The 14364-nt window shown below is 43.4% G+C and overlaps 1 protein-coding gene across 3 annotated transcripts; it reads left to right on the plus strand.

The window, feature by feature from the left end:
• Positions 1 to 425: 425 nt before the first annotated feature.
• On the plus strand, positions 426 to 14280 carry LOC110538686 (long-chain fatty acid transport protein 1). Of its 3 annotated transcripts, XM_021625653.2 has the most exons (13): positions 433 to 918; positions 1346 to 1513; positions 1715 to 2109; positions 4603 to 4770; positions 8364 to 8433; positions 8589 to 8680; positions 8846 to 8955; positions 9107 to 9316; positions 9543 to 9669; positions 9865 to 10002; positions 10166 to 10330; positions 11141 to 11287; positions 11435 to 14280. In XM_021625653.2, exons 2-13 carry the CDS (start codon positions 1347 to 1349, stop codon positions 11590 to 11592), a joined length of 1947 nt encoding a protein of 648 aa, XP_021481328.2. In that variant the 5' UTR covers positions 433 to 918; position 1346; the 3' UTR covers positions 11593 to 14280. The 3 variants fall into 3 exon arrangements, with proteins under 3 accessions (XP_036794750.1, XP_021481328.2, XP_021481329.2); XM_036938855.1 differs by lacking the exon at positions 11435 to 14280 and having other exon boundaries at positions 426 to 918; positions 11022 to 11287; XM_021625654.2 differs by lacking the exon at positions 433 to 918 and having other exon boundaries at positions 1130 to 1513.
• The last annotated feature ends 84 nt before the right edge of the window (positions 14281 to 14364 follow it).

The raw sequence follows: 14364 nt of genomic DNA on the forward strand, positions 1-14364 counted from the left end.
CTGTTGTAATGTTTATGTTTACTTTAAATTGCGGCATGGAATTGCTTCATTGTGATTCAAAATAAACAGCTGCTCTTTCACAAAGTTTAATTTCAACATTTGTTGAACGAATTAGGCTACTGTAGAGGTCAAAACTATTTGACTCATAAGGAAAGTATAGCCTACCTGAGAGCCTCTGTATGACAAAGTAGAGAATAGATCAGGGCTTTTTGCATCACACACATATATCGTTTCGGTAGGATATCTGTATACAGTACACAGTATTTGTCTGAATGTGATTTAATAGTCTCAATATGTAGCGACACTTGCAATCATTGGTCAACTAGATGAAGTGAACCTGAAACAGGCGGGCCAAGAGGCGGATTCTCCTTCGTCATCATAACATCGGCCAATGGGATTGAGTCGGTAATTCGATGAGGAGCTAATGGCTGAGTTCACAGAGAAAGGACGATACTATTTGGGCGGTGCTGTTGGGGTTCGTCGCAATGCAATAACATTCAATATGGAGTACATAGTTATGTGATTCTTATATTTCGGCTACTACAAATAGATAAGTATCCATTAACTGTCTAGTCATTCCATCATTTAGTGAATCTGTTTCGGAATTATTTAGAGTGCGTAGGCTATGTATTTGATGTTCATAAATTCATGCATTGTTACATGAGAGGCAATAGCAATTTGGTGCGGTGACAGTTAAACTGTTGTAACATTTAGATACGTATTAATGTAGCAATATTTCAAATGATAAATGTTATCCTTGCAACGAACTCAACAGCGTGTGGTGGCGATTCTAATTTGTATACAAGCCTGGTAGTGGCTAAAGCGCTATTGAACGTTTTGAAGAATACTCGGTTACTAGGTGAAAGGTTAGGGACATCGCTCTCAAATAGTTCGTCGTCGGGTCGTGTATGATCATAGGTAAGAGACCAGGCCTACGCTCTGTAGGCAACGCTGCATTATATAATAACATTTTTGCACAGTGCACTTTAACTAGCCTGCCTAAAATAACAAATAAATCACGGTTCAAACACCAACTATACAGTATGTAATCCTATAAGCCATGCTATAAGGTCGAGGCTACCTCGCATTTAATTTTAATTAATTACAAATATTTACATTTTCACTGTTGAAATTAGTCAAGTTAGGTAGTCATTTACAGTCAAGTTAGTCATTTTTATAAGAGAGACTGGTCCAAAAGCACTCTTACCTCTCTGTCCTCCACTGCCACGTGTTGTACACCCTCTATCCTTACCCCTCTGCCATTACATTTTAACACCATGCTGTAGGCCTGTCTCGCTCACTTATCCCACCCTTATAACCCTTTGAAACTCCTCTCCACTGCTAGGATGCGCAATGCAGCGAGTGCCTCTTTTTCTCTGGGATCGCTGGGTCTGCTGCGTCTCTTCGGGGTCCCCTGGTCCTGGAGCTTAGCAGCAGGCTTCGGGGTCTTTCTGGGCACAGGTGGTTGGAAGTACCTCTACATCGTAGTCCGTACTGCCAAAAGAGACCTAAAGTGAGTGCCTTTAATTTGTTAAGAATATGTAGTGTGCTTGCGTCAACTTCTACTACCATAAAAAAACACATTTAGACTGCTGAAGCAGGCACACACATTTTCTTCAGGAAATGTACCTTTTACTAGTTAGTCATCATCACTATAGGTAATGGTAAAATAGTAACATTCCCTCCCTAATCTCCCTCTCTGTACTCCTTCCAGTGGCCTTTACGTGTTGTTACGAGTCAAGATAGCCTTGTGGCACCACCTACGGCGCAACAGCAATATCCCCTCCATCTTTGCCCAGACGGTGAAGCAGCACCCAAATAAACCCGCCCTCATCTACGATGCCACAGGAGAGACGTGGACCTTCACCCAGCTGGACCTGCTGTCTAACGCTGTGGCCCAATGGGCTCTGGCCCAGGGCTGGGCCCCGGGGGATGTGGTGGCCCTCTTCATGGAGAGCCGGCCTTTGCAGGTGGCCCTCTGGCTGGGTTTGGCCAAGGTGGGGGTGGAGGCAGCACTCATCAACTTCAACCTGCGGAGGGATGCTCTCCTGCACTGTGTTGGAGTGTCTGTGTCCAGAGGGATCGTGTTCGGAGCCGAGCTGGCTGGTGGTAGGTGGGATTCGGAAATGTGGGGTTTGGGGTAGAGGTCGACCGATTAATTGGAATGGCCAATTAATTAGGGCCGTTTTCATAACAATCGGTAATCTGCATTTTTGGACACGATCATGGCCGATTACTTTGCACTCTACGAGGAGACTGTGTGGCAGGCTGACTACCTGTTATGCAAGTGCAGCAAGGAGCCAAGGTAAGGTGCTAGCTAGCATTAACCGTATCTTAGAAAAAACAATCCATCTTAACATAATCACTAGTTAACTACACATAGTTGATGATATTACTAGTTTATCTAGCTTGTCCTGCGATGCATATAATCGATGCAGTGCCTGTTAATTTATCATTGAATCATAGCCTACTTCGCCAAACGGGTGATTTAACAAGCGCATTCGTGAAAAAAGCACTGTCGTTGCACCAATGTGTACCTAACCATAAACATCAACGCCTTTCTTAAACTCAATGCACAAGTATATATTTTTAAACCTGCATATTTAGTTACTATTGCTTGCTAACATGAATGTATTTTAACTAGGGAAATTGTGTTACTTCTCTTGCGTTCTGTGCAACAGAGTCAGGGTATATGCAGCAGTTTGGGCCGCCTTGCTCGTAACAGGAATATTTAGACTTATGGATGCCACCCGTTAGATAAAATACGGAACGGTTCTGTATTTCACTGAAAGAATAAACGTTTTATTTTCGAAATGATAGTTTTCGGATTTGACCATATTAATTTTCCTAAGGCTCGTATTTCTGTGTGTTATTATGTTATTATTAAGTCTATGATTTGATAGAGCAGTCTGACTGAGCGGTGGTAGGCAGCAGCAGGCTCGTAAGCATTCATTCAAACAGCACTTTAGTGTGTTTGCCAGCAGCTCTTCGCAATGCTTCAAGCATTGCGCTGATTATGGCTTCAAGTCTATCAACTCCCGAGATTAGGCTGGTGTAACCGATGTGAAATGGCTAGCTAGTTAGCGGGGTGCTTGCTAATAGCGTTTCAAACGTCACTCTCTCTGAGACTTAGAGTAGTTGTTCCCCTCTGCAAGGGCCGCGGCTTTTGTGGAGTGATGGGTAACGATGCTTCGAGGGTAGCTGTTGTCGATGTGTTCCTGGTTCGAGCGCAGGTAGGAGCGAGGAGAGGGACAGAAGCTATACTGTTACACTGGCAATACTAAAGTGCCTATAAGAACATCCAAAAGTCAGGTATATGAAATGCAAATGGTATAGAGATAAATCGTCCTATAATTCCTATAATAACTACAACCTAAAACTTCTTACCTGGGAATATTGAAGACTCGTGTTAAAAGGAACCAGCTTTCATTTGTTCTCATGTTCTGAGCAAGGAACTTAAACGTTAGCTTTCATTCATGGCACATATTGCACTTTTACCTTCTTCTCCAACACTTTGTTTTTGCATTATTTAAACCAAATTGAACATGTTTCATTATTTATTTGAGGCTACATTGATTTGATTGATTTATTATATAATGTTAAAATAAGTGTTCATTCAGTATTGTTGTAATTGTCATTATTACAAATAAATAAAAAAATCTGGCGATTAATCGGTATCGGATTTTTTTGGTCCTCCAGTAATCGGTATCAGCTTTGAAAAATCATCATCGGTCGACCTCTAGTTTGGGGTCTGTATTCACAAAGCGTCTCGGAGTACGAGTGCTGATCAAGGATCGGGTCACTCCTCTTACTCATTATTATTTATAAAGCAAAACTGGTCCTAAATCAGTCAATGCAGGTTTCTTCTTGCAAGCATTCCAAAGATAATTTCCAATATTCTGATGGCCTGTTACAATATTCCATCTCAGAATTCTGTCTCTGTACATCTGGGTGGGTCACCTGTCTGGCAACAGTCTTGCGTCTGCTTCTTCCAGACATCTAACTATCATTATAAAGCGTTCCAACAATTTTTTTCCTGCTGGTCTGTTGCAATATTCCATCTCAGAATTCTGTCTGTTGATTCTGTCTGGATGGGTCGACATTCTGTCTGGCAGCAGTGTTCCGTCTGCTTATGTCAGTATTCTGTCTTGCTTTCTGTTTGTCTGGGTCATGTCTGGGTCAACAGTGATGTTCTGTCTGCTCATTTGTTTTGTTGCACTTTTATTGTCAACATTCTATGCATAATGCATCAGTACACAATCTATCTTGTAATTATGATTTGTCTCTTCCCTTGACCAGGTAGTTAATCGATAACTACCTTTCAATTCTGTATTCACTCTCCCAGTGAAAGTCCTGTTTTGAAATATCCTGTGGCTCACTCCTCTACTCTCCGTCTTCTCTCCGTCTTCTATCCCTCTCTCTCAACTCTTCTATCCCTCTACCTCTTCTATCCCTCTACTCTCCCTATCCCTCTTCTATTCCTATTCTATCCCTCTCTCTCCCGTCATCTTTCTCCCCCTTTCTCTCTGCCTCATGTCTCTGCCTCTTTCCTCTATTTCTCTCACTCCTATCTCTCCCTCCTCTCTTTCTTTGTCTCCTCAGCCATGTTGGAGGTGAGCTCATCCCTGAGCCCGTCGATGGTGCGGTTTTGTACAGGAGAGCTCAGTGTAGACTGTCTTGCCTCCCTGGCTGCCCAGAATCTGGACTATATCCTGGCCTCTGCCCCTACACTGCCCCCTCCTCCCTGCATCCCACCCAAGAGCTTCAATGGTGAGTGTCCTCCTTCCCCTCACATCTTATTCTTCATCCAGTCTCCTATAACTTACAGATGATACCTGTGGCTGGACACTTATTTTGAAGCATTTCAGAATGTAATATTGTGTATAACACCATAATACTACACACTACTATGCTCTTGCTGCCAAGGTAACATATACCTCACAATCTCTGGCCAGTCTCCAACAAGATAAAATGTATCTCGCCATATGTAAAACAGTTTAGCTAGAGTCCACAACTATCAGCTAATACCCATCTCACATTGACAGCTTAGTAGGTCAGAGCTGATGGGTAAAATGTGGCCACAAGAAAAAAATGGATCTGTATGCATGGAGTGTTTTCCACATGAATATTCCACTCTCATCCTCACTTTTTCAAGTGAAATAAAACAGTTCAGTCACTTTTCCTTGTCACTCACTGTCTCGCTCAGACAAAGAGCTGTAATTACCAAGACTAAATTGGAAGCTCTTTCCCTAAGATGATTGATCTATCCCCATTTTTCTGGTGATTTTGTATTCTACTCAGTCCTGGTTATTTTTTGGTATGCGTGTCACAGATTCAGTCTAGGGCAGATGTGGCTTTGATTGACAGCTCCAGGTGTCAGCTGAGCTTTGAGTAAATAATGTGTTGTTGGTATGAACTTATCTCCAGGGCAAATTAACTTCTCCTCACATACCCTCAGCCAATTCCATGTATTTGATTTATTCCAGTTCTAGCGTACCTGATTTAACCTGTCAACTAATCATCAAGTCCTTGATTAGATATATCAGGCCTCCTGAGTGGCGCAGCGGTCTAAGGCACTGCATTGCTAGCGTCCCACCTGGCCAACATCCAGTGAGATTGCAGAGAGCCAAATTCAAATACAGAAATACTCGTTATAAAAATTCAGGAAAGATACAGCTATTTTACATAGGTTTAAAGATGAACTTCTTGTGAATCCAACCACGGTGTCAGATTTAAAAAATGCTTTACGGCGAAAGCATACTTTACAATTATTTGAGAACATAGCCCAGCAGACAAATCATTACAAACAGTAACCAGCCAAGTAGAAGAGTTACACAAGTCAGAAATGGAGAGAAAATTCATCACTTACCTTGATGATCTTCATATGTTTGCACTCAGAAGACATTCATTTATGCAATAAATGTTCCTTTTGTTCGATAAAGTCTCTCTTTATATCCGAACACCTCAGTTTGTTCGCTTTTTCTTCATTAATCCACAGGCTCAAACGCAGTCACAACAGGCAGACAAAAAAATCAAAATTGTCAAGCGATGTTTATATTCAATCCTCAGGTTGTTTTTAGCCTAAATAATCGATAATATTTCAACCGGACAATAATGTCGTCAATATAAAAGGTTAACAAGAAAGGCACTCTCTCGGTTTCACGCATGAAAAAGCTCTGTGACACGGCAGAGTCCACTCATTGACTGCTCTTACTCCCTCATTTTTCAGAATACAAGCCTGAAACAATTTCTAAAGACTGTTGACATCTAGTGGAAGGCATAGGAACTGCAATTTGAGTCCTAAGTCAATGGATACCGTAATGACATTGAATAGAAAAATACAACAACAACAAAAAAACGTACTTCCTGAGTGGATTTTTCTCAGGTTTTCGCCTGCCAAATCAGTTCTGTTATGCTCACAGGCATTATTTTAACAGGTTTGGAAACTTTAGAGTGTTTTCTATCCAAATCTACTAATTATATGCATATCCTATCTTATGGGCCTGAGTAGAAGGCAGTTTAATTTGGGCATACTTTTCATCCAAAATTCCAAATGCTGACCCCTACCCTAGAGAAGTTAACTTGGGTCAAACGTTTCGGGTAGCCTTCCACAAGCTTCCCACATTAAGTTGTTCCCATTCCTCCTGACAGAGCTGGTGTAACTGAGTCAGGTTTGTAGGCCTCCTTGCTCGCACACGCTTTTTCAGTTCTGCCCACAAATGTTCTAAAGGATTGAGGTCAGGGCTTTGTGATGGCCACTCCAATACCTTGACTTTGTTGTCCTTAAGCCATTTTGCCACAACTTTGGAAGTATGCTTGGGGTCATTGTCCATTTGGAAGACCCATTTGCGACCAAGCTCTAACTTCCTGACTGATGTCTTGAGATGTTGCTTCAATATATCCACATAATTTCCCTACCTCATGATGCCATCAATTTTGTGAAGTGCACCAGTCCCTCCTGCAGAAAAGCACTACCACAACATGATGCTGCCACCCCCGTGCTTCACGGTTGGGATGGTGTTCTTCGGGTTGCAAGCCTCCCGCTTTTTCCTCCAAACATAACGATGGTCATTATGGCCCAAAAATTATATATATTTTTCATCAGACCAGAGGACAGACCAGAGGCTTTTTAATGGCGGTTTTGGAGCAGTGGCTGAGCGGCCTTTCAGGTTATGTTGATATATGACTCGTTTTACAGTGGATACAGTGGATATCCAGCATCTTCACAAGGTCCTTTGTCATTTGCACTTTTCGCACCAAAGTACGTTGATCTCTAGGAGACAGAATGCATATTTTTCCTGAGCGGTACGCCGGCTGCGTGGTCCCATGATGTTTATACTTGCGTACTATTGTTTGTACAGATGAACGTGGTACCTTCAGGTGTTTGGAAATTGCTCCCAAGGATGAACCAGACTTGTGGAGGTCTACACATTTTTTTCTGATTCCTTGGCTGATTTATTTTTATTTTCCCATGATGTCAAGCAAATAGGCACTGAGTTTGAAGGTAGGCCTTGAAATACATCCACAGGTACACCTGCAATTGACTCAAGTAATGTCAGTTAGCCCATCAGTTAGCCCATCAGAAGCTTCTAAAGCCATGACATAATTTTCTGGAATTTTCCAAGCTGTTTAAAGACACAGTCAACTTTAGTGTATGTAAACTTCTGACCCACTGAAATTGTGATACAATGAAATAATTTGACTGTAAACAATTGTTGGAAAAATTACTTGTCATGCAGAAAGTAGATGTCCTAACTGACTTGCCAAAACAATAGTTTGTTAACAAGAAATTTGTGGAGTGGTTGAAAAACGAGTTTTAATGACTCCAACCTAAGTGTATGTAAACTTCCGACTTCAACTGTATATATTTATTTATTTTTATCAGGTGTGCTAGAACGGGAATAGATTGAATAAGTGGACCAGGCTGGGAGTACTCGAGGAGAAGTTTGGGGAACTTTCTCTAGGATATTGTTTAGTCAGTCTCAGGTGTATCAGTGGGCAGCCCCGTCAGTGGCCACCCCGGAGAGTATTATGGAGATGCCAGGATTTTGCTAAATATCTGGGGTCTCTGTGCTCTCATTTAGGACAGTGTGAGTGGGGGTCCGCATCTTGGTTTGCATGGGTACCAGTTACCGCTTGTCTCTCTGTGGTTGTGAGTATCAGTCTCACTGTTGTAAATAGAATGTGTTGTTTCAGTCATGTTATTTAACCTTCCCTTCCTCTTCATCCTCCCCTGCTTTTCCTCTTCCCTCCCTTCCTTTTATCCTTCCTCCACCCTCCCATTTCCCCCCCTCTCCTTCTCTTCACCCTCTCCTTCACCCTTTCCTCTCTCCATCCTCCCCCACAACCACCAACCCCAACAGATCGTCTGTTCTATATATACACCTCAGGCACCACAGGACTCCCGAAAGCTGCCATAGTGGTGCACAGTCGGTGAGTCTCTCAGTCTCAGCATTCAAATATCCAGCTGTGAGACACTTGTCTGGTGTATTTCTGCGTATCGTAATTCCCAATGCTATAGCATAGCTTAGCACCCACTGCATTCATGTATTTGATTATTGAATCCTTTTGTGTTGTTCTATCTTCAGGTATTACCGTATTGCTGCTTTTGGCTACCATGCTTTCCGCATGCGCCAGGATGACATCATCTACGACTGCCTTCCCCTCTACCACTCTGCAGGTGTGTGTGTCTTCTCTTCATCCATCTCTCCATCTTTTGCTTCTGTCCCATCACCTTCCACTGTCTTTCAGCAGTCATTTGGTTTGGTCTGACAGTGTGGTCCTGATTCTTCTCCTCCTCAACCTGTCACCCTCACTGGCTGTCCAATGTTCCTCTCCTTTACAGGTAATATCATGGGTGTAGGCCAGTGTCTCATCAATGGACTCACTGTGGTGGTGAAGAAGAAATTCTCAGCCAGTCGCTTCTGGGAAGATTGCATCAAGCACAACTGCACTGTAAGTAGAAAAAAGCTTATGTATCCTTTTCTATGAGCATAGGAAGAACATCCTGACTCTTGAGTGGTCGATGTGCAGCTATAAGATTTTTGATTGAAACCCGCATTGAATTTAAATCTGATGTCTACGCTGTTCCCCATCCGTCCACTAGGTGGTGCAGTACATAGGGGAGATCTGTCGCTACCTGCTGTCCCAGCCGGTGCGGCCATCTGAGAAGGGTCACCGGGTTCGCCTGGCGGTGGGGAATGGGCTGCGCCCTAGCGTCTGGGAGGCCTTCACCGAGCGCTTTGGGGTGGCCCAGGTTGGGGAGTTCTACGGAGCCACCGAATGCAACTGTAGCATCGCCAACATGGACGGCAAGGTAGGGGTCATGGGTAATGTTGTCAACTGCCTTAATCAACAAGTATGTAAATAATAGAGAGCAATATATTTTTGCTAAAGAATGCAACTTTTATAGAGCCACAATACAATGTGGTGTACCTCAATGATCTATTCTTGGGCCATTATTATTTCTTATTTACATAACATTTACATAAAAGGCTCTTCCTGTGGTATCAAATACTTTTTATGTCTTCTCCACTGACAAGGTGGGAGCTTGTGGGTTCAACAGCCGCATCCTGCCCAATGTGTACCCAATCTGCCTCATGAAAGTGGATGAGGAGACCACAGAGCTGGTGAGGGACAGGCACGGCCTGTGTGTGCCCTGCCGTCCTGGTAAGTAAATGGGCACCGATATCGAAAGTCTAAATTTTTAGACACGATATCGATAAATATAGGACTTTTACAAAACCAACTGTGTGAATGTTAACCTGGGTAACTGTAAAGCATGTTGTGAAAAATGTATGTAAAAGGGGATTCATAACTAGACTTGGATAGATTGACCTCTCCATGTACGACTCCTCTCTTCAGGGGAGCCAGGGCTGCTGGTGGGAAGGATCAACCAACAGGACCCGCTACGGAGGTTTGATGGCTACGCCAACCAGGATGCCACCAGGAAGAAGATTGCCAACAACGTCTTCAAGAAAAATGACTCAGCATATCTGTCAGGTAAACCCACAGGCTCTTAGTGTGATTAAACAATAATTGTCGATTTAATGTTTATTTCGATTATCATACTTGGAATTAATGCTATTAAATCAGTCCTTATCTTTTCATTATTTTTACCATAATGTGATTTGTCATCAACTCACCTCTCTCTGCCTCCTCCCAGGGGATGTGTTGGTGATGGATGAGCTGGGCTACATGTACTTCCGGGACCGCAGTGGAGACACGTTCCGCTGGAGAGGAGAGAACGTCTCCACCACCGAGGTAGAGGGAACACTGAGTGGTCTGCTGGGCCAGGCCGATGTGGCTGTGTATGGGGTAGCTGTACCAGGTGAGATGAAGTTCACATTATGTGCACCATGTTACATGTATGATAGTGACAGGAGTTGAAACCAGGAGTTACTCTCCACTTAAAGGCCCAGTGCAGTCAAAATTCTGTTTTTCATGTGTTTTGTATCATTGTACAGCTGATGAAACAAACTCTGTAAAAGTGTTAACAAAATTGACCAGTGCTATTTCCTGATAGTTGCTGGTTGAAAATATAATCTACACAGGAACTTCTAATCAGCAGGTTTTGCATGGGTGGAGTTTCGGCTTGCCTGGTGACATCACCAGGTGGTAATTCTAGTTAATCGACCAATAAGAGTTCCAAACCTCTCTGCCAGTAACAGCTAGTTTTCAGTTGTCTCCTCTACACTCAAATCACTCCCAGGCAAAATTCTTGCTTGAGAAATTGTTTTTTGCTAAAAAAAAAAAAAAAAAAAAAAGAAGCAATTTGTTTATTTTTTTTAAAAAATGATGGAAAAATATCACTATTGTAATTAATTGTTACCCAGAAATGATTTGATATTGATGTAAGAACAGCTGAATTGGGCCTTTTAAATGTTGATTTGACAGCATTGTCCCTGTTAAATAAATGTTAAAATTGACCAGTCTACAGGGAGGTTGAGTGATTAGGAAGACTTTGGCCCTTTGCAGCATGGTGTTGTGAAAAGCCTGGCGTGTTGTTTGTCTCCCCGTAGATGTGGAAGGGAAGGCAGGGATGGCTGCCATCGCAGACCCAACAGGGAGGTTGAGTGATTAGGAAGACTTTGCAGCATGGTGTTGTGAAAAGCCTGGCGTGTTGTTTGTCTCCCCGTAGATGTGGAAGGGAAGGCAGGGATGGCTGCCATTGCAGACCCAACAGGGACATTTGACTGTGATGCGTTCCTGCGAGTGGTCCAACAGGCCCTTCCCCCTTACGCCCGTCCCGTGTTCCTACGCATCTCCCCACAAGTAGACACCACAGGTGAGTGGACTAGACACAAGGCTAATTCTAATGTGAAATATCCATCAATTGTATTTTTTACAAGGCCTTGCAGGAAGCGTCTAATGCTCATTCCAAGAAATAATCAAATATATTAATGACCTATTTTCTTTGTTTCCCTCCTCCTAGGTACCTTTAAAATCCAGAAGACCCGGTTGCAGAGGGAGGGATACGATCCGCGCTTATCAACCGACCAGATTTACTTTTTGAACTCCAGAGCAGGGCGTTATGAGGCTGTGAATGAGGAGCTACACAGTGCTATAGTGGAGGGTAGAATGGCTCTATGAGATGATGGACTATTTTAAGCTGGGTTTACACAACACGTTTATGAGGCTGCTTTGAGCCACAGCTTGTTGTAGCTACATTAAATCTAATCACATAACTGTTTTCGCGAGACACGGTGGTATGGACAATCCTCACGACCAAGTGAGGAATCTTGTAGTGTGTGACCCCTGTCTGTGCCACATGGTTTAGTGTGTGAGCCCTGTCTGTGCCGCATGGTTTAGTGTGTGAGCCCTGTCTGTGCCACATGGTTTAGTGTGTGAGCCCTGTCTGTGCCACATGGTTTAGTGTGTGAGCCCTGTCTGTGCCACATGGTTTAGTGTGTGAGCCCTGTCTGTGCCACATGGTTTAGTGTGTGAGCCCTGTCTGTGCCACATGGTTTAGTGTGTGAGCCCTGTCTGTGCCACATGGTTTAGTGTGTGAGCCCTGTCTGTGCCACATGGTTTAGTGTGTGAGCCCTGTCTGTGCCACATGGTTTAGTGTGTGAGCCCTGTCTGTGCCACATGGTTTAGTGTGTGAGCCCTGTCTGTGCCACATGGTTTAGTGTGTGAGCCCTGTCTGTGCCACATGGTTTAGTGTGTGAGCCCTGTCTGTGCCACATGGTTTAGTGTGTGAGCCCTGTCTGTGCCACATGGTTTAGTGTGTGAGCCCTGTCTGTGCCACATGGTTTAGTGTGTGAGCCCTGTCTGTGCCACATGGTTTAGTGTGTGAGCCCTGTCTGTGCCACATGGTTTAGTGTGTGAGCCCTGTCTGTGCCACATGGTTTAGTGTGTGAGCCCTGTCTGTGCCACATGGTTTAGTGTGTGAGCCCTGTCTGTGCCACATGGTTTAGTGTGTGAGCCCTGTCTGTGCCACATGGTTTAGTGTGTGAGCCCTGTCTGTGCCACATGGTTTAGTGTGTGAGCCCTGTCTGTGCCACATGGTTTAGTGTGTGAGCCCTGTCTGTGCCACATGGTTTAGTGTGTGAGCCCTGTCTGTGCCACATGGTTTAGTGTGTGAGCCCGGTCTGTGCCACATGGTTTAGTGTGTGAGCCCGGTCTGTGCCACATGGTTTAGTGTGTGACCCCTGTCTGTGCCACATGGTTTAGTGTGTGAGCCCTGTCTGTGCCACATGGTTTAGTGTGTGAGCCCGGTCTGTGCCACATGGTTTAGTGTGTGAGCCCGGTCTGTGCCACATGGTTTAGTGTGTGAGCCCGGTCTGTGCCACATGGTTTAGTGTGTGAGCCCTGTCTGTGCCACATGGTTTAGTGTGTGAGCCTGGTCTGTGCCACATGGTTTAGTGTGTGAGCCCGGTCTGTGCCACATGGTTTAGTGTGTGAGCCCTGTCTGTGCCACATGGTTTAGTGTGGCACCACTACGTTTGCAAGACAACAAAATACTACAGGAAAGACAGTCGTTTAGTGCGAGAGGCTCAGCCATGTTAGGATCATGAAAGTCATGTAGTGCACACCGGCTTTAGGAAAGTGACTGTCAAGGTGTCAGATACTGGAGACTGTGATATGCTGGAGTGGAAAAGCCTTATCATGCCTTTATAATGCATTGTAAGACTTGTCATAAGCATGCATGACCCCATATAATGTCTTATCAACTCATAATGATCCTGTCTAAACATCCAGCAATTTTTTGTCAGTTGATATTTTCATACGTTGTGAAAAATAACATAGTATTATAAAGGCTCATCTGTGCTTAGAACACGTTATAAAGCAGTACACCTGCAGGCTTTAAGTAGTGTTATTACTGAAGTCTCCATGTATTAGTGTTTCTCCATGGATCTAGTCTAGATCAGGGGACTGAAGGGCTACTGATCAATCAATAGGGAAACCTTACTGTTCCAAAACCATGTGTTAACACTATCAATAACGTACAAGGACAAGGTTGGATGAGGGCTTTTTCCCCCTTCATTTGTGTTGTTTCTTAGTTTAGCCAAATGAAAACGTTCAAGCCTTCAACACTACAATGCACATAGAGTATAGCAAGTTTTCACATGAAACCAGGATGTCTGTTACAATGACAGCATTTGTCTGTTTGTTACAATGAGAGTGTAAAGGAAATGAGAGCTGGGACTGAATATACCACAGTCGTTGAGATACCAGTCTCTTGAAGATTGTGTTCCAGGCTATTTGCTCCCAACCTTGTAATAGTAGTGTGCCACCATGTAAATAACAAAATACTGAACAGGTTTTTAGCAATACTTGAGTGTCCATGTTGGATGAGGTGTTGCTACCTGTGTGTTAATAGTATGATAGAACATGCCACAGCTGAACATGCCTCTTATTCCGAACACTAACTGTAGGAGTTTCGATTGCGAGATTACATTTTTTAAATGTAAAACTAAACCTGATTACGTAACATGTTTGAAGTAATGGATGATATGCACTGACTGACCACTCAGGTTCACACACATTGATATTATGTGCCTTGTGGGAACCCTGTGGAAGCCCTGTGTGTCCTGGAACTATTGGGGTTTTATGCTTAACCTGACTAGGGAACTCCAATGCATAAGAAAGAACATTATTTAAACAATATCTTCACAATCTGTCAATTAGTCAGCGATCATGGTTGCCCTATCATTATGTAATAAAGCTATTTCTCAGAGTAATATTGTAGATAGAATTGATTGTGAACATTATTCTAGGTCTCCATTTTCATACATTTGTTTAGGTGTAACTCAAAATAAAGGTTTGTAAAAGACACCAGTGTTGTAAGGGCTCTGGCATTCTAGGACAAACTTGTACCTTTTTAGGGCTGCTAACTAGTTTCAGGTCTACCTATTTCAA

This window comes from Oncorhynchus mykiss, chromosome 12 (genome assembly GCF_013265735.2).
Source record: "Oncorhynchus mykiss isolate Arlee chromosome 12, USDA_OmykA_1.1, whole genome shotgun sequence".
NCBI lineage: Eukaryota > Metazoa > Chordata > Actinopteri > Salmoniformes > Salmonidae > Oncorhynchus > Oncorhynchus mykiss.

Bases quoted from the DNA above. Each gene is read 5' to 3' on its own strand.
- LOC110538686 (XM_021625653.2), top strand. From the start codon at position 1,347: ATGCGCAATGCAGCGAGTGCCTCTTTTTCTCTGGGATCGCTGGGTCTG. The intron at 4,771-8,363 runs GTGAGTGTCCTC...CAACCCCAACAG, and splicing joins CCCACCCAAGAGCTTCAATG to ATCGTCTGTTCTATATATAC. The intron at 10,331-11,140 runs GTGAGATGAAGT...GTCTCCCCGTAG, and splicing joins GTATGGGGTAGCTGTACCAG to ATGTGGAAGGGAAGGCAGGG.